Source organism: Bemisia tabaci, unplaced genomic scaffold, assembly GCF_918797505.1.
Source record: "Bemisia tabaci unplaced genomic scaffold, PGI_BMITA_v3".
NCBI lineage: Eukaryota > Metazoa > Arthropoda > Insecta > Hemiptera > Aleyrodidae > Bemisia > Bemisia tabaci.
In genome coordinates, this window is record NW_027311749.1 from 13,962 (window position 1) to 41,242 (window position 27,281).

The 27,281-nt window shown below is 36.1% G+C and overlaps 2 protein-coding genes across 3 annotated transcripts; both read left to right on the plus strand.

Annotated features, from left to right (window-relative positions):
- The first annotated feature begins 3,360 nt into the window (after nt 1-3,360).
- Nucleotides 3,361-20,536, plus strand: LOC140225845 (CCA tRNA nucleotidyltransferase 1, mitochondrial-like). 2 transcript variants are annotated; one of them, XM_072305805.1, is made up of 11 exons: nt 3,361-3,602; nt 10,297-10,346; nt 11,100-11,314; nt 12,118-12,283; nt 12,977-13,094; nt 13,453-13,579; nt 14,365-14,558; nt 15,680-15,792; nt 18,890-18,993; nt 19,121-19,293; nt 20,171-20,536. In XM_072305805.1, the coding sequence occupies exons 2-11, from the start codon at nt 10,323-10,325 to the stop codon at nt 20,347-20,349; spliced, it is 1,413 nt and encodes a 470-aa protein (XP_072161906.1). In that variant the 5' UTR covers nt 3,361-3,602; nt 10,297-10,322; the 3' UTR covers nt 20,350-20,536. The 2 variants fall into 2 exon arrangements, with proteins under 2 accessions (XP_072161906.1, XP_072161904.1); XM_072305803.1 differs by lacking the exon at nt 10,297-10,346.
- On the plus strand, nt 5,003-9,663 carry LOC140225847 (uncharacterized). The gene is made up of 2 exons (XM_072305806.1): nt 5,003-6,258; nt 6,732-9,663. The coding sequence occupies exons 1-2, from the start codon at nt 5,003-5,005 to the stop codon at nt 9,448-9,450; spliced, it is 3,975 nt and encodes a 1,324-aa protein (XP_072161907.1). The 3' UTR covers nt 9,451-9,663.
- Nucleotides 20,537-27,281: the final 6,745 nt, after the last annotated feature.

Consider the following 27,281-nt stretch of genomic DNA (forward strand, 5'->3'; position numbering starts at 1 on the left):
AATAACAAAAACTGCACTTATACGCCTTGTCCTCTAAGCCCCGCAATTATTATTTTATCTTATTTCCGAGAAATATTTAAGTCCTTACAAACCAAGGGTCCTAAAAGTGAAGTTAAAAAAACATATATTTTTTTACTGAAAGTATCAAGGGCCAGGGTCTTGAAAGTACAGAGAGAAATAGTATTTTTTACCAAGAGTATTCCTTCATAAATGTAGATCACTTCTTCGTTAATATATTATGCCTTTGAAGTAAGATGGTAACTTAGAACCCACTTAACGTTAGCTGTCGGAATTGAAGTGCACTCTGTGAACCGAGAGATTTTTACGGAATTGCGCGGAAATTTTATAAATGATTACTTGAATGCATTTATTCATTTAATCTTGACATGCTCATAGAATTTTTTTTTTTATCTTCGTCACTGTTAAATTCACCGGTGAACAGTTGCAAAATCCTCCGTAATGATCTAGCCATTCCGACAAGTTTGTGCTTTAATTCATGACTGAAGACAAAAATAATTCATTTATGTTTGCAAAGGATGTTAGGTTCAATTGGACGTATTTCTGCCGAACGTAACTATGTGCATTGAGACATGAGCCCTGAGACTCATAAGAATATATGCATAAAAAGGCTCACGTCATAATGCACATAGCTCCGTTCAACAGAAATACGTCTAATTTATAGTCCGTACTTATATGTTTGAATTCGATTCAGGTGAAGTGGCTCAGGTGATACGTTCGATAATTGCACGTCGATAACCGTTATTTATTTTTAAGTTACATCTAAATATCTTATTTCTGTACAGAAGTTGATATGTTTAATAAATAAAAAAAAAAAAAAAAAAAAAAAAAGATAATTGCACGTTTGTACACTGTTTTGTACACTGTTTTGGACTGATTTCAAGAGCAGAAATAATAATAAAAGGGCATGTTGAGTGGCTTCGTCGGTGAAATGTATACATTAGGTAAGGTACATCACAATAACGCACACACGAGACAACATGCTGTAGTGCCGCAGAAAGGAGGTGTTTGCATCTTGAGGATTGTGTACCCTGTGACGTAGGTTGGTACAACCTGGCCAGCAAAATCCGGATTTCGAAGTATGAAAAACGGACCATACAGTCCGTTTTTGTGTGCTTAAATCAACTCATGATAAATGTCAAACACTTTATGTAGAATGCATTTTTTCCATAAACTACACCATTTCCAAGAAAATCGATGATAAAAGTCGCCGTACCGACCTACGTCATCAATAAAAGTCCAAGATGCCCGAAACGCAAACACCTCCTTTTTTCTCTCTATGGTTCCGCAGGTTGCACATGAAATTTGACAAAGAAACACTTTGAACTATCTCTGGAAATACGCACCGAGTGAGTACCGCAAATCGTTTTGTCTTTCGATTTGCGTTATTCACTTGGAATGTAGGTATAAAGCTGTTTCAACATTTTTCTCCGCTAAATTTTGTGTGAAAAAACCTGACGCTGAATGCGCGTAATGTGTTGCTTAGAAATTCTTACGAAATAGTCTAAGAGCTAGAAATGATCAATTAATCGTAAATCGTCGATTAGTCGTTAATTAATCTCGCAAAAATGCTGAAGAACCACCCAACAAAACGAGGTAATTTTTTCGTTTATTCTGCGTGGAGAAACTGCAACACATCACGACGCTATCCACAAGAGAGATAATTGTCTCCACCAAAATTCCTTCAAATGCTGGTGTGGACCACCTGCTGATGCACGTGCACGAATAGTTGTATCTGTGACTTGAACCTAAATCTACAACATGTAAGTACAATTGGACTTAATTTTGCAATCAGGAACTATAAATTCTGGCTTATCCGAAAAAACACGTATGTGCATAAAGAAACTAATGGTTCATACGTTGTTTTTAAATTGAGTCAGAATTTATAGTTCCTAATTTCAAAATGTAGTCCAATTCTGCCGTGCTAAGGAAGAACGTCGTATGAACATTCGAGAGATGCCTAATTTCCCTTGATAAAACGTGTATTTTTGACGGCACTCATGCACATTTTTCTTTGAAATTTTCAGATATTGTAGATTAAATTTCGTACAAAATTGTCTAAAAATTTTGGGGGAAAATATTCACATCTTTCCCAGTAAATTCGTTTTTTATCGACGGAAACTTGGCAACGTCTGAAGGCTCATGCGGCGTTCCTCCTTAGCATGGCAGAATTGTACATATCCGAAGAGTACAGCAGATGATAGGAGATACTTCAACTCTTTCAAAGGCGCTATATTAATGAGGGCCACTGGGCCAACATATTTCGATGGTGAAAGTGCAGAAGTGCGTATCTCGATTTTTGACAGTTTTGAGTTAGCTGCATAAACGATTTGTTACGAGCGACGACGGAAATAATTAATGAATAATGTCAAAACCTGGGAATCTTTTCATTGAAGGTGGTTCGATGGACGCCATATTTTTTTTGTTAAAACGACATGCGATATATCTCATCGATTGGTTCCATTTTTTCAGCCACTCGTCATTTTTCTCGAATTTTGAGATCGCAATTCTGTTGTCACTTTGTCAGGAGACTAAAGAATTCACTTACCAATTTTGACAAACAAATTCAACGTAATAATGGCGTGGTATTTTTAAAGGGGAAATATCGCATTCGAGTGCAGTTTTGATATCAGTATCGAATGCTATATTTCTCCTCTAAAATAACCCGCTTTCATTAAGTTGAATTTTTTTATCAAAATGGGAAAGTGAATTCTTTAGTCTTCTGACAACAGAATTGCAATCTCAGAATTCGAAAAAAATGACAAGTAGCTGATAAAATGGAACTAATCCATGCGATGTATTAGTAAAAATATAATTATTTATTGATTATTGTTATTTATAATTAAATATAATTATTATTTAAGACCACAAGAGCTAAAACCTATACTTGCACGCATTTAAGCACTTTTGTATTTTCTCGATTTGAAGGAAAGATTCCGACTTGGCGAAAAATTCTGATGAGGAATCCAAAAGAATTCAATAAGTTCACTCATATCACTCACCACAGAGGACTAATAAATCCTATTTGTCAAATTGAGACAAAATTTTGAACAGAAAAATTCTAGTAACGTGTCATACAAAAACAAAAGCCGACAAAAGACATACCTCTGATGGAAAGTGTAAACCAGTAATCATTTTGATTTAGCATCCACGATGGATTTTTGTTTTAGAGGGAAAATAACATTTTGAAATGCAGCTTCGAGCTTTGTGCATAAGTGTTATGACTGCTAGCCAAGTCAAATAGTTTATTGAATCGCCTTCAAATCACGAAAATACGAAAGAGCATGCACGCATGCAAGTGGCTTATCCGCTGGCACATCTGGCACCGCTCGAATCAAAACAAAACGGTTCTAACCTCAAAATAATATTGCCGTTGTTTATTAGCAGCATGAAGACCGAGATTTTCCTTTAGTATATTCTTGAGACCACTTTGAAAAGAATCGCGTTTCATTTTGTGCCTTGAGAAATTTAAAATAATCGTACTCCTTTTTTTTGCAAATGAAATTGTGTGCATTTTTCTCTTGCAAGATATGGTGAAACTTCTGTTTCAAGTTGTCTCGAAAAGTGTCCCTGCTTGCAGATTTGTAAGTGTCAAATGGATGTACTTATTCTCTAATTAATTTAAGCACGTCAGAATATGAATTTGGAAAATACAAATTTTAAAGGAGCACCATTTGTTCCGATTTGAGAGGTAACTTTTCTGAATTTCTCGGAACATGTGAGAGAGAGCAGAAAAAAAAAAAATCTGGAGATTCAAAAGTTTCTAGCAAAATCTAGTGATTTGTTCACCTCTGGTAAACACTCTTACTGCCAATCACTATAGTTCTATTTCTCTTACATTAATATTGTACTGTAGATGCCAACTTTTATGAAAGTGAACCAGTCCCAACTGGACAGGTTTAGACCGTTGCAGACATAAGTAACATGTATTGCTGCTATCATGGACAGGCAAAATCCACTGTTTACTACTTAGGTACTTAGGTACTTTGGGTTATCTTCACATCTGAAACCGTTGCCTACAAGAATGGAGAGGCCATAACTAGTCAGTTTTGTGACATCAAGCTAGTAGATATTTACCGAAAACAACAAGCATCTCCAGTTCATCGGTGCATCAATGAGTGAGACAATCGCTGCGTGGACCAATCAGAGTGGCCCTTGACAGCAGAACTTGCGTGATCGGCACAATTGAATCTGAGTGGAGTAATGATTATTAACTTTCATTTCCTCGATTAGCAGACAATGTCATAGGTAAGTGGATTAGTTAGTTTTCTGGAGTGAAATTTCATCCTCTTTTGAAAAGGTTCTTATGAATATTTGCATCAGATCAACTCCCAAGAAGATATCGGAGCGAAAGGAACACGTGCAAGCGTTATCCCATAAGAACACATGTTAAACCGTGGTCGAGTTTCATCCACTAGTGTGACATCACAGGAACGTAGTTACGGCCTCTCCATTTTTGTAGGCAACGCTGAAACATGCAGAAGTTTGTCATCGTTTAAATCTAAACTGATGGTATCAAATTGAATAAATCTCAAGTACAGCATCTACTGTACCACCGATTTAATTATTTGATACCTGCCTGATGATATCAGATCACATCAATCGAAACAATATCATTACCTCTATCAATGTTACTAACAATATCTAACTTATGCATATTGAATAATTTGTCTCAGGCTTGGAAAGTAGGTCTGAGTGGGTCTAGTATTGCAATAGTCAACACTGGAACCAACGCGTGTGCGTTGTGCTCCCGCTTCGCGAAATGTTTTCCTGAGTTAATTTGATAAGTTAAATATAAAATTGCTACCCAAGTGTGCGTTGTGAAATTCTGCATCTTTTAGTACTAAAATTGTGACTGTGTGTGGTGATTGTGCTGTGAATCTGGGAAATTCTTAATTGCACATCACTGCTGGTCCTCCGAAAGAATTTAAAAAATTTCAATCATTCTCATCCTAGCTTGTAAACAATCAAGAACAACGCTGCCATGTCAATTGAAAATAAGCTATCACCTCGTGTCACACGAGCCAGTGTTTTGAGGCAGGACACTATCAACAAATTACGGGATAAACACCAGACCAACAAGAAATCTCCCAACCCTGACATTCTGAAAGGCGTCCGAAATCTCGCCCGTCCACCGACTGATAAAGCTGGTGTATCTCGAGCTAGTAACAACAAGAGATGTCATCTCACTGTGCACAACGACATGTTGCCAAATCAACGGAAGAAAGCGTCAAAAAGGGCCGTCGGGATTGCATCATCTTCCCTCCCCAACAAGAAACAATGTTCCACTGCACAAGGGTCAACATCTCCGTCTCGGTCCCCCCCGTCTCCATCTGACTTGCAAAAGGGAATCCAGACTGATGTTTCTTTTTGGGACCTTACCCCAACTTCCGGTACCACAATATCATCAACATCACCATTGTCGGACTCCCCTCAGATTAAAGACACTGATCACGAAAGGTTCCTACATCGGCAGGTGGGTGTCCAAACTGATGCTAGTCTAGATCTAACCACTCAAAGAGACGCTTTAATCTGTGAGCTTGTTGAGACGACAGGAAAATACAATGCAGCAAAGTTAGAGATAACTAATATTTCTATTATTAACAGATCTCTTGAAGAAAAAGCAAGATTTCTCAGTGAGGAGCTACAGAAAGCCAAGGAAGAACTTCTCTACCTCCAAAAAGCTAAAAATTACATGCTTACTAAATTAAGGAGAAAAAATTCAGATAAAAAAGATATCTGTGACTTTAGTCTCAGAAATACTTGTATTTTTAAAAAATTTAGAGGCATAGGTGAACAGATCTCCTATAATCTGGGTAAACCAGAGATCGGAGAAGGTACTATTGTAAGGAATTATAAAGAAGTTACTACCGTAAGAAAACGTAAAATCTTAATCTTAGCAGACTCTCATGGCCGCAAGGTCTCAGAAATATTGAAAAGTAAATTAGGCAATAATGGAGAATTTGAGATATGTTCCATCATAAAACCTGATGCACCTCTTAAGCATGTAACTACGCACATCAAAGGCTTGTCAAAAAATTTTTCCAAACAAGATATTATATTAGTTTTAGCAGGCTCTAATGATATTCCCCCTCATCCTCATGTCGGGAGAATGACAGACTATGTATTATCAAGAGAATTGCACCGACTTGCCATGGATACATTGCACACTAATCTGTTTATCCCAAAGCTTTTCCACAGATACGATTTACCAGGCTCGATAACTGTTAATTTTAAAAGGTACTTTGACTCACAAATTGAGCACGTGGCTGGTAAATTTTCACATATTACGGTATTTGACGTAGACATCTTTAAAAGAGATATGTTCACTGCTCACGGTTTTCATCTAAGTTACTCAGGCAAAAATGAACTATTGAATATTTTTCTAAAAAAAGTAAGTTCCTCTTTAAACTTATTTTAAATGACGCAGCAGGTCTCGCTGAATGTGAAGAAAAAAACGAAAACGAAAATGTAATTTTTGAAAATTTAAATCGCAAAATCAATTTTAGCAACACTAATGATATCGGTCAAATATTCTCACTGTTAAACTTCAATATTAGAAGTATTCAAGGCACTGTAAAATCCCACCTGCTGCACTTGGAAATCTCTAAGCTGCAGAAACTTCCTGACATAATCTGTATCACCGAACACTGGTTTAAAAACTTGGCCCCAATACCTATTAAAGACTATGTTTGCGCAAACTTCTATTCCAGAGATAAAAAGAGGGGGGGAGGCTCCTCAATCTATTTAAGAAACAGCCCCGGAGCACCAGTTATTCTGTTCTCACCCTGTGAAGAATTGACTAAACTCGCAATAGAGTCAGCTTTTGAAATCAGTGCAGTTATTATAAAGAAAATCGACCAATGGGTCCCAAGTGCCCCTTTCCTTATAATCAATATTTACAGCACGCCCTCTTGTGACACTGAACTATTCTTTCATAAGCTTGAAGAACTGCTTTCTATAATCGTTAAAAAGAAAGCTCATTTTTTAATATGTGGTGACTTCAATATTAACTTATTGGATAAAAATTGCAAAGAATCTTCCTATTTTCTTAACATGCTTTCTTGTCACAATCTTGAGCCTGTATTCAAAAATACTCCATCTCGGATCTCCAAAGACTCTAAAACCTTAATTGACAATTGCATAAGTAACTTTCCAATTTCTAACGCGATAACTTTTGATCCTGGTCTTTCAGACCATAGGGCGCAAGTAATATCGATCGAAAAGAAAGTAATTGCAGTAAAATCTGAAAAAAATAGGGGCTACCGCTCCTGGACAATTGTAAATAAATTCAATCTCAGAAGTCTCCTAATTTACTGTATGTCAATTCTAATGTTATGTAAAGATAATGTATCACTTGAATTTAATAAGTTTAACTCACTTCTGTACAATGCAATGGAGACCTGTTGTCCAATCAAACCCAATATGAAGGATAAAAGATCAAGAACTTTCAAATATAATGATGAAATTTTAGCTTTAAGTGAGAAGAAAAAACATCTCTATGAGAAATACAAGAACACTGGCTCTAAAAAGTTCAAAAAAGCTTGGAACGTAGCAAATAAACAATGTAAAAAGTTATTGTACACTTTGAAGAGAAATTCTAATGATTTTAAATTAAAGAACTCCAAAAACAAAAGCAAGACAGTTTGGAACATCATTAAAGAGGAAACAGAGAGGTTTCAATCTCCCTTAATTGACATTGTTGAGTCCGATGGTCAGATATTCACTGATCCCTACGACATAGCAAACTCTTTCAATAAATTTTTCACTGGTCTTGCCTCAAAATTTAATGCTAATGCTGACATTCCTGCAGCCATGAACTTATTGCGAGACACCATCCCTATAAGTACATCATTAGAATTTTCCTTCAAACCAATTAGTTTGGAAACTCTTTCCACTGTTATTAAGGATCTTAAAACAAACAATCAAGATACCTTCGGAAACATTCCCACCAAACTACTGATTGAGAACTTTGATGTAATAGGAGACCCTCTCTTGAAACTTGTAAACCTCTGCATTACAGAAGGTGTCTTTCCTGAATTCATGAAAAAGGGAACTGTCACCCCTCTCTTTAAAAAGGGTAATCGTAAGCTTGTAACCAACTATCGTCCAATTACTATAATTCCAACCTTAGCTAAAGTTCTAGAAAAAATCCTTTATAATCAGCTTTACAGCTACTTTGAAACCAATCAGCTGTTTGACGACCACCAATTTGGCTTTCGCAAAAAAAAATGCACCACTCAGGCTATTCAAAAATTAGTGGACAACATTTATTCGGCCTTTGAAAATAAATCCCCTATAGCAAGCATCCACTTCGATCTATCTAAAGCATTTGATACAGTAGACCATAGCCTCCTTTTATACAAACTTCAACACTACGGCCTAAACGAATCTTCAATAATGCTTATACGATCATACTTATCCAACAGGTTTCAATCGGTCAAAATAGAGACTGTGGATGGCCCTGTCTTCTCTGAGACATTAAATGTCAATTTAGGAGTTCCCCAAGGATCATGTCTCGGACCCCTGCTCTTTATAATTTTTATCAACGATCTCCCAGGTTTTCTAGATGCCCTCACTTTCTTATTCGCAGATGATACCTCTACAACAGTCAGAGGGGAAGATGTACTTACTCAGTTAAAAACAACTTATAACCAAGCACACAATTGGTTCAAAGCGAATGGCTTGTCCTTGAATGAAGATAAGACTCAATTAATTTCTTATGTTCCGTCTAAAAGAGTCAAACAACCTACTGATCTTACTTATGGAAATACATTTGAAATCGACGATAACACCCAACTTAATTTTCTTGAATCCACAAATTTCTTAGGAGTATTTTTAGATCAGTACCTTACATGGGAATCCCACATTGATAATATAATTAGAAAACTCCAAAAGAGCAAATGGGCAATAAGAAATCTTGTGAAAGTTGCCTCTCTCAGTTCTGCTCTCCTATATTACCATGCTAATGTAATGTCTCACATCCGCTATGGAATCGCTGTATGGGGCAGGAGTAGCTTTACAAAACGTGTTTCCAAAGAACACCTCAAGATCATTAGAATTATATACAACAAACCATATGGAAGTGACTGTAAAGAAATAATGTCATCAGAGAGACTGTTTACAGTGACCTCTTTATACATCTATGAATGTATTAAATATGCAGTAGAAGGAGAAATAATAAAGCCGGCTGATCTATTTCCCACACACAACTACAACAGCAGACACTTCTTCATCCCCAACAATTCCACCAAGTACAAAATTTCTGAAAACAGTGTTAAGTTTGCTTCTATTCAGCTGTTCAATGCTCTCCCTCTAAATATTAGACTTCACTTTAAGAACTCAGAGATCAGCAAATTTTTTTCACATTTGAAATCGTTTCTTTTGGCTGAATCCTTTCAAGATCTCTCTGAGTTTTTCACCACTGCTTAACTTCCTAACTTAATGTTCTAGTATTGATAACTCACGGTATTCACTCTCTCTGTTTTCCAACTTGCTGTTATTGCAGGTTATAAATTTATTATAAGATAAATTTGTTTTAACGTCTTTTTTGTAACTAAATACCATGTTGACTAGTACAATAGCCCCATATGGTGGCTTTATGTATGTTATGTAAAAAATAAAATAAAAAAATAAAATAAAATAGTCTCTTGGCTAATAAGTTTGCTCAGGTATCTTCAATTGACAGCCATCAAGCACCTATTATCATACCTATTCACATCCGTGACCACCTAAATTTTCCAAACAGTTTGCAATATTTGGACGATGTCAGTCCTAGCATATGGTTTCAAAAAGTAACAGCCAAGTTGTGAGATGAAATCTGTGTAGATAATCTCCAGATGATTTTGTAAGACTTGTAGTTCTATGTTCTTGCCAGTAAGCTCTTGAAATTCTAGAATATAGCACTCATTTTTGACGGAGCATTAAAGTAAACTCGAGGTTGCCCAAACAAGTTTTAGATTGGGTAGGGTCGGTTGGGTTAGTTCCGGACGCAGTCATAGCCTATGCTGCGACAGCTTTGTCTAAAGTGGTCTTGATTGAGCGTCACTCTCAAAATTCGATTTTTACCGAAAAAAGAAGAAAAAATGAGATTAATTTCAGTTATTTTGCTTTGCATACTAGATTAATCATTCGACTTTACACTATTCCTTACTTACCTCCAACATCTTGCAATTTTTTTTTCCCCGCCCCTCTGTTTTGACTAAATTAAGCTGTTTGTGCTTGTCAGTTACTTTTTTGTTTCATCAGTCAAGTTTCAGTTTGATGTTTTGTCGATAGTTTTATCATCACCTTTCGGTTCTTGAATGAAGAAGGAAATCCCAAGGGAGGTAACTTTTCACCTTCATTAGTCCATTGTATTTTTTTTCCTCCCCAAATATACTGATTAAAATTATAAAAAAAAGTACAAAATTAATTCTTTTCAAGAAAATTGAGCTGAGAAAAGGAACAGTTAGAGTGGAATTGACAAAACCAATAAATAATGGCGGTAAATTTGAGTCATAAGGCATAAAAAAAGTAAAACAATGAGAAGGTGAAAAATTTACCTCAGCTCCGAGATATATTTATTTTTACTTAACTCGGCGAGGCTCAGCAACAGAAAGAGCACCAAAAAAAATAAAGAAGAAGAAAAAAAGAAAATATATTAAATTGTCAGAGGTATCTCTCCACATATTAATTTCTAACATTTCCAACCGGTGCTAGTGAGTGATGCTTCAGAGATAGAAAATAAATCAATCAGGGATCAAGCAACAGACTCTAAAGATGACCAAAGTTGTAGCAAGACACAAAATAATCAATCCATAACAAATGATAAAATCTCACCCATTTTGATTTTTAGTCATGATAAGTGAACTAAATCCCAGGAGAAGCCATCATAACACTGTTATGTTTCTTAATTCATGCACGTTATTGGTGATCTTAGTACCTACTGGACGTAAAGTTTTGTCAACAAGAGACCATTCTATTTGCTTCAGGATTTTTATTTATCGACCCCTCCCCCCTTCCCCCCAATTTACCACCGTCAAGCAGTTATTGTTACATGTGAAACATAGAAAGACGTCCTCTATTATTTTCTTTTCCAGATATTTGACTCATCTGCAGCATGGTGTATTAGAAGGAAGCATCAGTTTATTCCTGCAAAATATCTAAAATCCCAAGCTGAAGCAAGGAAGGAACCTGCCATCATGAAATTGGATACACCAGAATTTCATTCTATATTCACTCCAGAGCTTGAAAAATTAGTGTCAATTTTTAACAAGCATTCCTATGAAATTCGCATCGCAGGAGGAGCTGTAAGGTATTTTATTTTTTCATTTAAAAGATGAACCATTGCGTTTGATTGTTACTAAGGATTGACTCAATAGTGCCAACCTGCTCTCATCAGCAGTTTTAGTGCCAATCATTCTAGCAATTTAAAATTGGATTACTCAGGATAATCGATGTGAAGAATAGAAATATCTTACTGAAAAAATCCGCTCTGGATTCTGAAACAGAATTGAGTCAGCTATTCTGAAGCCAAAGACCATGGTGTCCTTTCAAAGTAAGTGAAACAAAGGTATGCTCTTCTGCGATTCAAGCACCCAAAATGACAAAACCCTCAGTCCCGTTAGTTTTTTTTTCAGTCTTTACAGGAAGTTTGGCCTAGGCATTAAAGTGGACCGATGAGAATTGAATATTGCAGAATTGGAATCCTGTTCCCAACTTCCTGCAAAGGCTGAAAAAAAAAACAATGCGATTCAGCCTGGCTGAGCATATCTTAGTTTCACTTACGACCTTGGTGCTGCTTTGCATTCAATGCAAAACAGAGTTTCTTCTCCGTTGAGGAAAATCTTACTTTTTACATGTATTCCCTCCTCAGCAGTATGCTGTCTCCCTTGTTACAAAGCCTGTTTCTACTCTTTTCATCTGCCTGCATTATGGTGTCTGTAAGTGGATGGAAAAGGTAAACTTATGTGACACAGGGTCCCCTTGCTTGTTTGTAAACAGGCAGCTGATGATATAGTTTTGGCCAATTAGTTTTTATTGGTCTATCATCAATCAAAAAAACAAAATTCAAACTTTTTTTGTACTCATTCTAAAATACTTATCCCAACTTCACAGAGATCTGCTCATGGGCAAAGCTCCTCATGACTTGGACTTCGCAACTGTCGCTACTCCTGATGAAATGAAGTCCATGTTCACCACTGAGAACATCAGGATGATTAACAATAGAGGCGAAAAACATGGAACTATAACTGCTAGGATTAATGACAAAGCAAATTTTGAAGTGAGTTTCAGATTGAAATTTTTTTCATCATATCAGTTCAATTCCATCAACTGTATTTTTTTTTTCAAATCATAATTTTAGTACTGCAGTTGACTACCAAGATGTTCGGAATTATTTTTTATTGTATGTCTATCTGACTAGCTTGGAGCATTTAATGAAGTGGTCTGGAGGTGTTAGCAGAAAGGAACCAAGCCACATGAGCCATTACCAAATTTTACTGGGCAATTTAGTTTTTTACTAGAGAACGTTTGTGCGGATTAAAAATGTTAAAGAATTTGCTTTGTACTTTGCAGAAAATTCACCGACATTTGCACCAAAATCTGTATATCTGTCCTCATGTAAGAAAGTAAACTACCCAATTAAATTTGGCTATAACTGATGTGGCTTGGTTCTTTCCTGCTTAACGAGGTCCAAGTGATGGCACTTTTGACTGATTTCATTTTGTCCCTTATTTTGAATTTCGATTTTTTTTTTTTTTTTTTTTTAAATTAATTTGTAATTGAACTTCAAAAAATTGTGCTGCAAGCCTAATTTATTGTTCCTGTAAATGAATGCATGCTCTACCATGAAATTTTTTCCATTGACGGAACAATAAAAAGTATCAACTCATCTCTCTTGATAAAATTGAAACATGCTTGCAGATCCCATCTTTTTTCATCCCAAGAGATTGTAATTTTGTTTTTGTTTGTGTAGGTTACAACTCTAAGAATTGACATTTCCACAGATGGAAGGCATGCAGAGGTTCAATTTACCACCGATTGGAAACTAGATGCAAATAGGAGAGACTTGACCATTAATGCCATGTTTCTTGGTACGTTGGCTTTTCTTCTTTCATCTTTGAAGGAAATAGTTATCATGTCCTCTGTTTTCCCTGATGAATGTCAACCAAATCGTGTACAATAATCACGAGCAGTAGTGAGAAACTCCAGTAAAATTTTTGATAGTCCAGATATTTTCTCCTTATTTAGCTTTTCCTGCGATAGTATGTATCCCTCAAAATAAGTGTTGTGCTTATACTGACATCCTACTAACATTCTTGCTAGAGTTCAAAGCATTTAATAAATCGTAGAAATCATTTGTCAACATATCCCTTCTCAAAAGATGCACTCAGTTAACTCTTATCCTAAAACTATACACTTATTAAATCGTTAAATTTTTTCGTTTTCCAGGTTTAGATGGAACTGTGTATGATTATTTTTATGGATATGAAGATCTGCAAAAGAGGAGAGTAAGATTTGTTGGGGACGCTGTTCAACGTATCCAAGAAGATTATTTAAGAATGCTTCGATATTTTCGGTACACTTATTTTTTCACCTTATTCTCACCCTCTGGATATAAATGAAAGACTTGCGTAGTTAAAGGGAGATCCAAGGGTTATCTTTTGAAATTGAACAATTCTTTTGAATAATCATGTTTAATGGAAACAATGGTTTTGAGAAAACTGAAATTCTTGAGCTTTAAAAACGGCAATAAAAGGCACCCTCTTCTTCATTGATTGGTACAAAGAACAATATTTTAAAGAGATTACTTTAGAATTTTTGGAGATCATTTATACTGTTGATCCTGCCTAGCTGTAAAAAATAAGATGAAATCTGGAAAGAAAACAATAAGCCTAAATAGAAATTTGAAGCTCACAAAAGTTTTAGTTATTATCATCAAGTCATGTCTTATATCTTTGTTCCAACTATAAATTTCCCGTACTGAAACAGGGTTGCCACAACCAGGGAGTACCAGAAAATCTTGGAAATGTCATGGAAACATTGTTACGCCACCCTTATTTGCTTTGTAGAATGGGTCTGACGTCTTTCAGAACAACAGAGTTTGCGTAAAAACTATTTCAAATTGTGTCTTTTGAACTATTTGGCATATCTTCACGCTCAGGGAATTTTACCTTAACGCGTCAGAGAAATCTTGGAATTTAATTTTCCATTTTCTAAACTCTGTAGCAATCACGTAGAAATTATACGAAAATATATGTTTGCAGTTTATTTTTTTAGATTCCCAGGTATTTTCCCCTCTTATGAAATCTCATCAGGATTGTATATTGGTGTGGTCTGTAATATTCTTCTTCTAATTTTCAGATTTTATGGTAGAATAGCTGAACATCCTGATGCTCATGATGGTCCGACTTTAGAAGCCATGAGACAAAATGCATCAGGTTTAGATAGAATTTCTGGAGAGAGAATCTGGGCTGAACTATCAAAAATTTTAGAGGGCAACTTTGGAGGTGAACTAATGGCGAAAATGCTAAGTTTAGGAATGGGTCCTCACATGGGTAGGTTTTTCTAAAATTTGTCATTCATCAATCAATATTCTTGGAACATTCAAAAGAAAATGATATAAGCCATAATAATTGTTTAGCTTCTAATAATTGTTGGTGTTCTTCAATGGACTGATTTCTCCGCCAGTTCATATTTACGTAATGAGAACTTAAGAAATACCCATGTTATACTTTTAACAAGATTATTTAGCAAAATTATTTTGTCACAATTTCAGTGATTTACATCATTTTTAAGAATTTTTCCCGATAATGTTGAGGGATAGTGCTGCCTGCTTTCCTTCCCTAGAAAAGTAAATTGAGATTGGAATAGTTATGTGTAATTTTGCAGGGATATTAAATCATTGATTTATATTTTACATAATTGTCATTTTCATTTAAGAAAAAGAGATCTGCATACATGATGGGAAAGTCAATCAGTTTTTTGGAGTTTTAAGTTTTATCTTTGGACCCTAATTCTAAATTATGAAAATACCTACTTTAATAGTTTATTGGAAGGAACTTTGTCTTGTGAGAATCGCATCTAAAGTTCTAACTCTTTCAGAGGCATGGAGTTTTTTGCAATGAATCAATCTATCTGTCATTTAATCCTATGGAGAAGAATCAATTATCAGAGTGTTGCAAGGACCACTTTAATGTTGGATTTTTTACCATAGTTTCGAATAGAATATTATTGATAGCAGATGTTTTATGCTTCGCCACTGAACTCTTCGTGAAGCAAAGCTATGCACTAATTGAAGCATACACTAGCCCGTGCATTCTCTCCTCATTTTTTGGAAATTATTTATGTGCTCAAACTAAAATTTTACTCAAAATTCTATGTTATCTAATTCATTTATTGGAGAATCATCTTATCTGAACACTCATTGATACCAAATTAATCAAATAAAGATTCTTTTGAGCAAGGTTTTTTGCCCCAGATCAACTTTTAATAATTATGTTTGTAATATTCTCCTTTTTTCCTAAAGTTTGGTTAAGTTAACACAGCCAAAAGTATTTTGTTTTTGTTTTTCTCAGAACTGACGTATCAGTTACTGATTTTCTCACAGAAATAGGTCCATGTTCATCTTTTTTCTTCTGCCAACATTAAGATGTTTCATGGTCTATATTGCCCGCAGGTTTTCCAAAAGATTCTAATGTGGATGAATTCATGAGAATCTGGAACCAAAGCAAGAATATTAAGTTGAAACCTCCTTCATTAATAGCAGCTCTCGTGAGCAGTATAGATGAAGTAAGATATCTTTCCAGTTTTCCTTTTATCTACATATTTTATTGCATCACCTCATAGTTTTCTCCCTCATATTTTTCATTAAGTATGACATGAGAAAGTTAAGTTTCTCCAATACTTGGTGCTGTCTGATGATAAAATGCCCCCTACTTTTGGTGCAAAGTAGGTTAGAGTGAAGTCTGTCAAAAATATTGCAGGGTGAAAATATCCTGAAGCCCATTTCTCGCTCACATTTGATAAACTCATGCTGCTTGACACTATGTAAGAGGAAGATAAACCCAAAGCCCTTCCTCCGAGCAAGTATTTTTTTAAAAAATACTATTGATGGTGTCAGATGTCGGTATCCAACAGCAGTTTTAATTTTGGACGCTTAACAGTACCAATGTACTTGACTTATAGAATGATCAGTCGGTTGAATCACAAGTAATGTTTTTATACTAGTGCACTAGTTTTCGTGACTAGTGTTGCACCGAACAGCACATCTTTCTGGGAAAATTGTGCTCGAATGAGCTTTTTTCCCCTTTGTATTGAAATGTTCGGTCTACTGAATTGTGACACACGTTGGTTACATTTCCAACTCTCTGCCTAATATTTTTATACACAGGTATTCAGTCGTGGTAGCAAAGAGAGCTTCCAGTAAAAAAATGAAGTTTTTAGAAAATGGGTTCAGTAGCATCTGAGTGGAAAATTTCATTGAAAGAAGCCTCCGTTTTTTGTCAAAAGGGCATCCAAAAGACTCTCAGAAATTTTTTGGATGATTAAAAGTCGAAGAAAGTTTATTTCAACCATATATGGAGGGTCTTTTTCATTTTCATGTTAGGCTAGTGTTAGCCAAGACAGCTGAAAGTTATCTTCTGCATGCTTTTGTCATTGAGTTTTTTACACTTCGCAAATGAACTTTCAGGTTAGTAATTGGCAGAAAAAAGCGCCATTATTTTAGTTTTAAGTAAAAGTAAAGTAAAAGTTTTAGTTAAAGTACAAGTACAAAGTATGCAATAAAACGCCCAAGTAAGCCATTTAAAAGTATAACTTTCATTGACTCTTCAGCGGAATAATACCGCTTACAGCTGTTTTGTCTGGAACAGTACCAATTTTTGCGTACTCATAGCTTTCTCGAATGTCTCGTTTTTGTATACAAATAAGAAGAATTTTGGCAAATAAGGCAAAGGACCCTGCACACCTCTTATGGGAAGCTGCACCATGACCGATAGCCTTCTGACTTATATCATTCGATTCTCCTCAAGATGCTGATCAAAAGTTATAAATGCGCCAACTTTCTACGATGCACCGTTTTCGTAAAAAACCCAAAAGAAGATTTAATTATTCGGCGATAAAAAGCCAGAAAGATTCCTCATTTCAGTACTCGAGTGAACAAGTCAGGGGAACTCCCGCACCGACCGGCAATTTTATCTCGGATTCCGCACGCCGTTTTGCTCGACCATCCAAATCAGATTCTTGAGGAGCATAAGAACAGGAAAGTCGGAACGTCAACCGGACGAGAGCGGGAGGGAGATAGCCCCAGAGTCGGCAGGTTTAGATATGAAGATGGACACGCGCTACGTTTTTTCCTTATTTACATCGGGCCTGTTCTCAAATGCTTTGTTAGTTTTTATTCATTGTCGCCGAATAATTGAATCTTCTCTTAAATTTTTTGCGAAAACGGTGCATCGTAGAAAGTTGGCGCAATTATAACTTTTGATCAGCATCTTGAGGAGAATCCAATGACATTAGTTAGAAGGCAATCGGTCATGGTGCAGCTTCCCATAAGAGGTGTGCGGGATCCTTTTGCTGTTTTAGCTGTATCAGTAATTTCATCTAAATTAGATTAGATTGATTTGGAAGGAAACTCAATTTTGAAAGTTTAAGACCCGTGATTCTCTTGGCGATCATGGCAGTATTGTCTTCATACGAGGATCATCCAAAAAGTAAGGTTCCCTACCTTGTATCTTCCGAACGAAAAGAGATAAATCAAAGTGGTAAAAACATACATATTAGGCATACTCTAAGCTTTAAAACATGCTCAAGTTTTTGAAAATCGGCCTAGGAGTTCGCGAGAAAACTTAATTTTACTGAGACAACCTCCTATCTCTGCGTGCCCACCTCTGGGGTCAGGATGCTTGGAGAATCGATTATTTCAGACTCGGCTTATTGCCGCTAAACATCAAATCAAAAAGGAATTTAAAAGATTTTATTGCGTAGGCGTTACCTTACTTTTTGAGATAGTCTGCGCATCTTTTTTGACATTTCTGGTATCATTACAGCAGCTTTTTCATGCCTTTCGCATAGAAGCTCTGGTCTTGGCTCCAAAACCAGTCATTGCCAGAGATCTGCATATCCAAATCAGTTGCCTTGCGTAGTAAAATTTTTCCCCAAGCCTCCGTACTCTCTCAATTTAGCCTCAGGTGACTTTCATCTGTTCCCAAGATGAAAAACTTCCGCGGTGGAAAGTGATTCCCAACCGATTCAGAAGTGCAGATCTATGGTAATGACTGGTTGTGGAGCCAAGACAAAAGTTTCTACGCGGAAGGCATGAAAAAGCTGCTGCAATGATACCAGAAATGTCAAAAAAGATGCGCAGACTATCTCAAAAAGTACAGTAACGCCTACTCAATAAAATCTTTTAAATTCCTCTTTGATTTGATGTTTAGCGGCAATAAGCCGAGTCTGAAATAATCGATTCTCCACGCATCCTGACCTCAGAGGTGGGCACGCAGAGACAGGAGGTTGTCTCAGTAAAATTAAGTTTTCTCGCGAACTCCTTGGCCGATTTTCAAAAACTTGAGCATGTTTTAAAGCTTAGAGTATGCCGAATATGTATGTTTTTACCGATTTGATTTATCCCTTTTCGTTTGGAAGATACAAGGTAGGGAACTTTACTTTTTGGAGGACCCTCGTAGATTACTTCAGAAACATATTTTCTGGTTTTCATTCCCTTTAAATCATGATTCAACCGTCCTTCCTTGTTTTTCAAAAAGTCATGCCCTTGTCCTTAAGTTGAGCACCAAGGGCAAATGTGCAGGGTTTTCTTGAAAGTAAAATCCTTTTCATAGCGCTTCTCAAATTATTTAACAATCGACTAATTTTTTAAATTTATTTTCAGGTAACTGAGCTTTATGGCCGATTAAAGTTTTCTGCGCTAGAGAGAGATTTATGCTATTTTATTGTTGAACATCGAGGAGCTCCAGAAGCCGTCAATCGTTTAAGGTAAAAGCAACCAACATACCAATTTTTCTACTAACTTGTTTCGCAATGATTTTTATTTTTGTTTTTAACACCTCAACAAAATTTGTTACCTATCAAGTAATGACTCACTCTCAAATTTTTTTTTCAGGCCTTATCAGTTATTAGAGTTGCATTCCAGATTCAAACCAAATGTAGCTCATGATTTTGTTATCGAGTTATTGAAGTACAAAAATGATTTGGAATTGTTAAAAGAGTTTGAGCCGTGGCGATGTCCCAAGTTCCCTGTCAACGGTATCATCCTTCGAGAAAACGGCGTTCCAGGTATGTTTACTTCATACACTTAACCTGTCCAAAAAAGCCCTTTCATGACTAATGTCTCAAAAGGACCTAGAGTGCCTTGGGACTATCAGATTCGGATTCCTTTCAATTGATAACCTTTGAATATACATACTGTCTGGATCTCTCCTTCAATTTAGTGACCTAGCATATTATCTAGGGTAGCTCTGTGTTCTAACTTTAAGGGTCAACATTTCAGGAAGAGACAGGCCCATTTTGGACTTAGTTAGGATTGTCACGGTCAAGGAATACCAGGAAATGTCAGGGAATCTTAAAAAGTTCGGGAAAACCTGGGAATGTCAAGGAACATGAAGGATATGTGAGGGAATAATCGTTATGTCACCTTTATCTGCTTTCTAGAATGGGTTTGACGTTCTGACCAACAATTTTCTGTAAAAACTATTTCAAATCATGTCTTTTTACCAATCTGGGACATATTCAACCGTAAGGAATTTTCACAAAAATATGTTTGGAAAATGCAGCCCTGCTTAGTGGTATTAACTCAGTCAAAGTTTTCCATTCTATCTGATTTTGATCAAATAATTTGAAAATTGTGGTGAGGACCCTGCTTTTCTAAGTCAGAACCCACCTTTTAGTTTCGAAGGGGCACAAGGGGAGCTTCAAGATCATGAAATTCAGATTCACTGGGGTCAATTCTTTGTTTATCCCTGAGGTACCTGATTTGGTCCAACTACCCAACCAACCAAAAAAAAAAACACCGAGTAAAAAGTCTGGTTCAATAGGGCCTGGTAAGTCTGGTCTGTATAGGGTAACTCTGTACGGGGATCATTCTGTTAAGAATTTTATGCTCCCTTGATAATAATGTTAAATCCATTTACAATTTTATTAATTTCATTCCCAGGTGGACCATCAATGGGTATGGCCATGAGCAAGCTCAAAGCTTATTGGGCAGACCATGACTTTAAAGCCACCGCGGAAGATATCATCAAGCAAATTCCAAGAATCTTAGATGAAATGGGTGTGGATCCTTCTGCGGAGCCACAAAAAAAGCCGAGTCCTAAAAAGTCACGTAAATCTTAGAATATCGAAGTCACCATTTCAAAATATCTATCATAAGATATCTTGAATTCCCAATTCAATTATTATTTTTACTGTTGTAAATTAAATGTATATTTTTTTGTTAGGTCGTAAGTTCAAACATTGTTTCTGTTACCATCCAAGGAAGGAGAAGCAAAAACAGAAATAAATCATTTTTTTTTTAAATTCAGTATCTGTTCTTATTTATTTCCTTTGCATTTGCTCTCTCTTTTTAGTGGAAAATATCGAGAGCGTAAAATTAAGTGAGGAACTAAAGAGGGTAGATTTGATGAAAAACAGATCGACTGATAATCTAACAAACACCACCAGTAGTAAGAATAACTATATTAGGTGAAGTAACAAATTCCCAAGACCTTTATCATCATCAGATTTATTTGGATTAGTGCAGGGACTCTTTTTAAATTTGTACACTACAAAATGCTGGAGACTTTAATTTTATATGTCAGTGAAAAAGAATGCTGCAGAAGATAATGTATATGTGCATCAAAATACGTCCAGGGAATCTCAGTATAAGTGATAAATTGCATATTTTCTTTTTTATTCTAATAGATCAATTGCGCTAGTGGCAGAGTCGTGCTCTGATGGTTTAAGCTCATAGATCAGCAAGAAAATAATGAAATCCGCTCAAATATCAAGTTTCCATGTCAATATCAACAGAGATATTGCTTATCAAAAAACACATCCTGACATTATCCTCTGCAGTAGTGCATACCATAGTTTCTTCCACCTTGATTATATTCGCGTTTTAAGTCATGCGGCCTGCGCAAATGAGTGTATCACAGATGGATGAAACCAAAATGGAAAAAAAAAAACTATGGTATGCACTGCTGCGGTGGATGACGTTACAAGCTGTATTTTTCGATGAGCAATATTTCTGTCATTATTGGATGTCGAAACTTGGCATTTGAACAGATCTTATTATTTTTCATTAATCTGTAAGCTTACATCATCAAAACTCGAATTTTTGACCAGCGCAACTTACCCATTGCATTGATGTGGAATGAATGGAAGTGAAAGACAGAGTCTCCAGCAGTCTAGAAAACCTGAAGTCAGGAAGTGTATGCGACTTTGAATAGTCGGGGTATTATATGAGAAGCGCATTGGCTCAGGAACTTCAGCTGTTGCCATTCAAGAACAGCTTATGAGTGCCTTTTTCCACAATTTGAATCTGTAGAAGTGGAAATATCGTTGAAAATTCTACAGAGGCCAGCATACTCTGAAGAAAGTAATCCAAATGAAAGGTTTGTTCTCAGGGAAAGTTAGAGAATTCGGAAATTTTGAAGTGAGGAGAGGCAAAAAAATTCAGGAAATTGGAAAATTAAGAAATTATGGCAATGTAAGAGAAAAAAGAAAATTCTGAAGAGAGCTCTGTTTTCAATGGCAGTATCAATGATATTCCTTTGCATTAGAATATCCTTAAAAGCGAAGTTATGTAAGGAAAAACTGGAATTTAACCAAGAGTAATGAATAAAAGAATTATCTTAAGTACCTGTGAAAATCATCAATTTTACTCTCATATGGACGTATGTATTTCTATCAAACGGAACTATGTGCATTATGACGTAAGCCTTGTTATGCATATACTCTTATGGGTCTCAGGGCTCACGTCATAATGCACATAGTTCCGTTTGATAGAAATACGTCCATATTATATTAGTTGTTCCAATTCATGTTGAACCAAAATGTTTCGTTAATCACAATGTAGAGTGTAGATAGATTGCCCTGTGTTTGCCCTCTCTGAAAGCAGGAGCCAGCTCTGACCACTTGTCATGAATGGAGGCTCTACGAATATTTGCCCAGTTTTTCCCACCATTCTAGCACCTAGTCATCAAATAAAATACCCTGCAAATTTATCCATGACTTTCATTTGACTTCTCAGGAAAGCAGTGGAAGTCAGCCTAGTCCATGTCCAATTCAGAGCTGGTTGCTGTAAGTGACTCCAGCAGGTCGATTGTTGAATCTTCATTAAATGACCTTGGTCGGTAACTCCCTATATCAACAATGCTACTTATCGATCTAGGCCATTCAATAGCAATTCAACAATCACCCGCAGGTCTTCGCCCTTCACTAGCTCCATCTATAGGAATCAATGAATCCTAAATATTGGTCTGAAGTTAAGTTAATACAATCGTATTTCTTTGAAATTTTAATGGGATTCTGAGGTTTGAAATTTATTTTCCAACACTTGTGGATGTATAAAAAAAATTTATTCTGGTTTTTTCAAGAGTATCAAAAAATCTCTTTTCATAACATACTACATACTTTTCCTCTACTACTAAGTATTGTTTCAAAATTGATCTATCAATTTTTCAAAGCTAAGAGAGTCTACAAATGTTCCCATGATTTAAAAAACTGAACTTTCCTTTTGTGCCCTATAATAATCTATTATGTTTTCCATGTCTCAGGTAATTAAAAACTCATTGCTGAGGAGTGTGTCATTTCTAAGAAAACTTGATTTGAATGACTGCGCGATGAAAGTATCCTCTCCCAAGGAATGACATCAACAACCGATTGCTCTTGTACATAGTATTTCGATTGCCCACTCCTCGGAACATCAAACCTTCAATCTAAATTGTGCCAAATGGCTGAAGTTCGTCCTCGATTGCAGCATATTTTCTTGACTGGTCCTCCGGGTAAGTACCAAAACTCAACCACTCAGTTTTTCTTTTCTAATTTTAATGGCCTTTTCTCCTCGGGATGTTTCATGGGATATGTCCCAGGGAAAAATCTCACTTGCGAAGTTGGGAAATATATTGAGTTAGTAAATACTAATTGCACTATCAAGCAGAGTCCTTGTGGGGTCCTAAGAGCGACTCAGAGAGTAGGAGATGAAATTTTATTGCTGTGTTTAAGGGGAATGAAGCTTAGAAGTTTCTTTCCTGCAATTCAAACCTCAGACAGATCCCATGAAACGCCCCGTGGAGACTAGGCGTAAGGTTTCATGCGTACGCAGAGTTTGAAGGGTTGAATGATAATTGAACCGCATTTCGCAGAAGGGAACCAACAGGATTACAGTGTTTTCAAAATTGCACCATTTTTTCTTTGCTTTAAAAAATACTAAATATACAAAGATACAAAGATAAAATTAACACAATAGCTTCCCTAAAAATTAAAAATTTCGTTGGAGAAAAAGGAAACCTATTTATCACTCCATAGGATGTCTCTTTTTTTAAGACTAAGATGAAAATGTTTCATTTTAACAGCTCCGTAATCGCTTTGGTTCCTTTCTGTTAAATGCAATCTAATCTTGAAACTGTTAAGTAACATCTACGTCTTTAATAGCATCATCTTTTTCTTTCAGTTTTGTTATGTAATCAAATTTTCATTTTCATAGTCCAATTTACAATTCCTCTCATCCATAATACATATATATAAAGTCGCTCTACAACGCACTCTGGCGTCCTGCGACACCCAAACGCCACATATGCCTGTCTCATCCATAATCAGTTTCTTTTTATTCTGTCTAGGTGTGGGTAAAACTACTCTAACTAAAAAAATTTGTGAAAGGCTCAGAACTAACAGAATCAAAATTCAAGGATTTTACACCGAGGAAAAAAGGGAACATGGATCTCGCATTGGCTTTGATGTTGTAAGTTTGGACGGAAAAAGAGGACCACTTGCTAGAATAACGTAATTATCTTTCATTGTTTTATTTAAAAAGATCATTGCGCAGAGAAGGACCTCATCTTATCTAATAAAACGCCCTCTGGTGTACTCATGGATCAGTCAATTTATAGACCAATTTGTTTTACATTCTTCAGGGAATGGTTTTTATCTCAACTTTAAAATTTTGGAATACAAGATCTCTCTCTGCACCTTTACAAATCTGTACACGAAATTATTTTTGAAGCTGCGTTGTTGCGAAACAAAGCATTGAGATGAAGTAGCACGTTTAGTGTTTAAATGAATAACTTTCTTTGAAAATAATCCATCTGTGACAAAGCAAAATGACTCTCAGTGCATATTGCTTGAGAGTAAGTGATGAGAAATTTTCAATCGCAAGAATGAAGCACATCTGAAAATTACAACAATGCCATCGAAACATATTGTTTTCTACGCTAGCTTATAGGAAGTCCATGGATAAGAACCAAAATTTTTCAATTTGTCCAAAAAAATATTCATCAGAGACAAGTTTACCGTATGTTGCAATTGTTACTATGTCTTCTTCAAATTTTTTTCAGATCTCAACAATGTGGGAACTTTCCGAAAGTTGGGAAGTATGCTGTCGATATTCAGGCTTTTGAATCTATTGCTCTGCCCATTTTAAACAATCTTCAAGTAAGACTCAGATTTTATTCAGTCCCAATACTACTTTTTGGTACAGACATTTAACAATAGCTCATGCAACAACAAGTAATATTTGAGAGTAGTTTAGCATAAAGATACTGCACAGCAATAAAATAGGATAAATTGGTAAATTGACTCTGAACTTTCACAATGAAATTATACACTTTGTTTCTAAATTCAAAATAAATGTGTGAGTACAAACGACCGGGTAGTCTGTAACTTATCTAAATGGTTAGAAATAATTGGTTACTAAAATTAATGGTTCAAACCAAGGGGCTGGCCAGTTCCCACGGTTTCACCCGTTTGAGGCGTCTAAACTCATTTGAGTTGTCAAGTAATAGTAAAGCCTCGGTGTTAGGATGGTGATGGAGCCGTCTCTCATAGTTGGTTGCAACTTTAGTTATAAATTGCGAGACGGTCTCCATCCCCAGGTCTCTATGGATATCAGAGTTACGTTCATACCATCGTGCTCCGACTATCTGTCTCAGAGCACGATTTTGGACTCTTTGTAAAATTTCTATATTGGACCGTGCTGCACACCCCCAGATTTGAGCTCCATATGCCCATGTGGGTCGTACAATTTGTTTATATAATAGAAGCTTATTACTAATACTTAACTTAGATTTTTTACCTATTAACCAATACAATTTTTTAAGTTTGAACAAGCATTCTTCTCTTTTGATTTTTATGTGTTCCTTCCACTTTAACTTAGTATCTAGGTGTATACCTAAATACTTGGCCACTTCTGAAGGTTTTAATAGGACTTTATTGAATATAATGTTAATGTCCTTGATACTACGGTTAGAGAATATCTTATAAATAGTTTTTGCACAATTAAGTTTGATGTCTTTTTCACTCGTCCAGTTATAGAAATTTTGAAGGTTATCTTCAAGTTCAAGTGTAGCTAATTCCTGACTTTTATTGCTAGACAAATACGTAGTATCATCAGCATACTTTCCTAAGAGGGATTTTCTGGTTGGAGCGGGAATATCTGAGGTAAACAGTAAATATAGCAATGGGCCTAGAACTGAGCCTTGCGGGACTCCTGCCAGAATTGGTTTTTCGTCCGACAGTGCCTCACCTACTCTAACTCGGAAAGTTCTGTCAGAGAGATACGATTGGATTAATCTAACATGACAAGCAGGGAGAAGATTTGCTAACATTTTAATAAGGAGTTTATGAGAGACTTTATCAAATGCTTGTGCAACGTCTAAGAATGCAGAGACGCAATATTCTCCTTTTTCAAGGGCTTTTTCAATAAAATTGGTTACTCTATGTATTTGTTCAATGGTAGAGTGTTTAGCTCTAAAACCGAATTGAATATCTGGCAGTATGTTTTTAATATTGATTACTTTTAATAGTCTAGGAAGATAAAGTCTTTCCCATAGTTTTGCTATGGATGAGAGCAAAGATATTGGACGATAAGAAGAGGGATTTCTTTCGGGTTTGCCTTTTTTATGAAAAACTATTATTATTGCTTCTTTAAATTTGCTAGGGACATATTGTAGATTGATTATTGCATTAAAAATTTGGACTAATTTATGAATTGCTTTATCAGGTAATTTTTTAAGGATGAGGCCAGTAAGTTGGTCTTTTCCTGGGGCTTTTTTTGTTTTGCATTTGCTTATTAATTTGGTAACTTCCCCAAAAGAGAAATGAGGTATTTCGTGCTCTGTTTCTATCAGATCTGTTTCATTTAGATGCAGGAGAATATCGCATTTCGTAGCATTGGGTAGTGAATTGGGTTTAAATACTTTTTCGAGGTGGGTTGCGTGTAAATTTGCTTTATGGAGGTCAGTTTTGGCCCATTTCCTTGTATTATCATTAAATAAAGGGGCATTATGTAGTGGTGGACGTTTTATGTAACTGATCGCTCTCCAAAGGGAGTAGTCGGTTGCAGGTGAGGCATCTAATGTTTTAATAAATTTTTCAAGTTGATTATTTCTAATAGTCCAAAGCTCATTTGTTAGTTCTCTTGAGATGGAGTTAAAATAGGCTTTATCTTCGGGGTCTCTGGAGCGCAGCCATCTTTTCCTAGCTTTTCTTTTTTCCTTTATGATTTTGAGGATGTAGGGGGGGGTTTTATATCCGGCTTTAATGTGTTGAATAGGGGGAGGGGTGGCATTTTTCGCCGCATCCTGTATGATTTTAACAAGATTTTCTAGTTCAGAGTCGATTTTTTGCGGAGTGTCTAATTTAGGGTCTGCATAAAGTTTAATTCTTTCATTAATGTAATCCTTAAAACATTCCCAATCAGTGGCTTTATTTATAAGTCCAGTAGGAGGTGTTGTAAAAATTGGAGAGGCTGCTAAATGAAAGTGGACGGGGATGTGGTCAGACGAAAGTTCATCTTCTATTAATGACGTATGTATATTTTGCTTGGAAAAGCCTTTATAAATTCCAAAATCTAATACATCGGGGTTCTTAAGTGGGTCTGTAGGGTAATGCGTAGGGCGTCCTTGTGATGCAATGCTCGCGTGAAGCGAGTCAATTGCTTTCAATAAATGTCTGCCTTTGGTATACACAGATTTTGATCCCCAGGCAAAGTGCTTCGCATTCCAGTCTCCGGCTATCAGGAAACGCGTGCCTAGTCGATCAATAAGATTAGCGTAATCTATCTCTTGGGG

Excerpts from the sequence above, each read along its gene's own strand:
- LOC140225847 (XM_072305806.1), top strand. The coding sequence starts at position 5,003 with ATGTCAATTGAAAATAAGCTATCACCTCGTGTCACACGAGCCAGTGTT. Across the intron at positions 6,259-6,731 it reads ATAACTGTTAATTTTAAAAG|AGATAAAAAGAGGGGGGGAG; the intron begins GTACTTTGACTC and ends CTTCTATTCCAG.
- LOC140225845 (XM_072305803.1), top strand. The coding sequence starts at position 3,549 with ATGGTGAAACTTCTGTTTCAAGTTGTCTCGAAAAGTGTCCCTGCTTGC. Across the intron at positions 12,284-12,976 it reads ATGACAAAGCAAATTTTGAA|GTTACAACTCTAAGAATTGA; the intron begins GTGAGTTTCAGA and ends TTGTTTGTGTAG. Across the intron at positions 15,793-18,889 it reads TCGTGAGCAGTATAGATGAA|GTAACTGAGCTTTATGGCCG; the intron begins GTAAGATATCTT and ends ATTTATTTTCAG.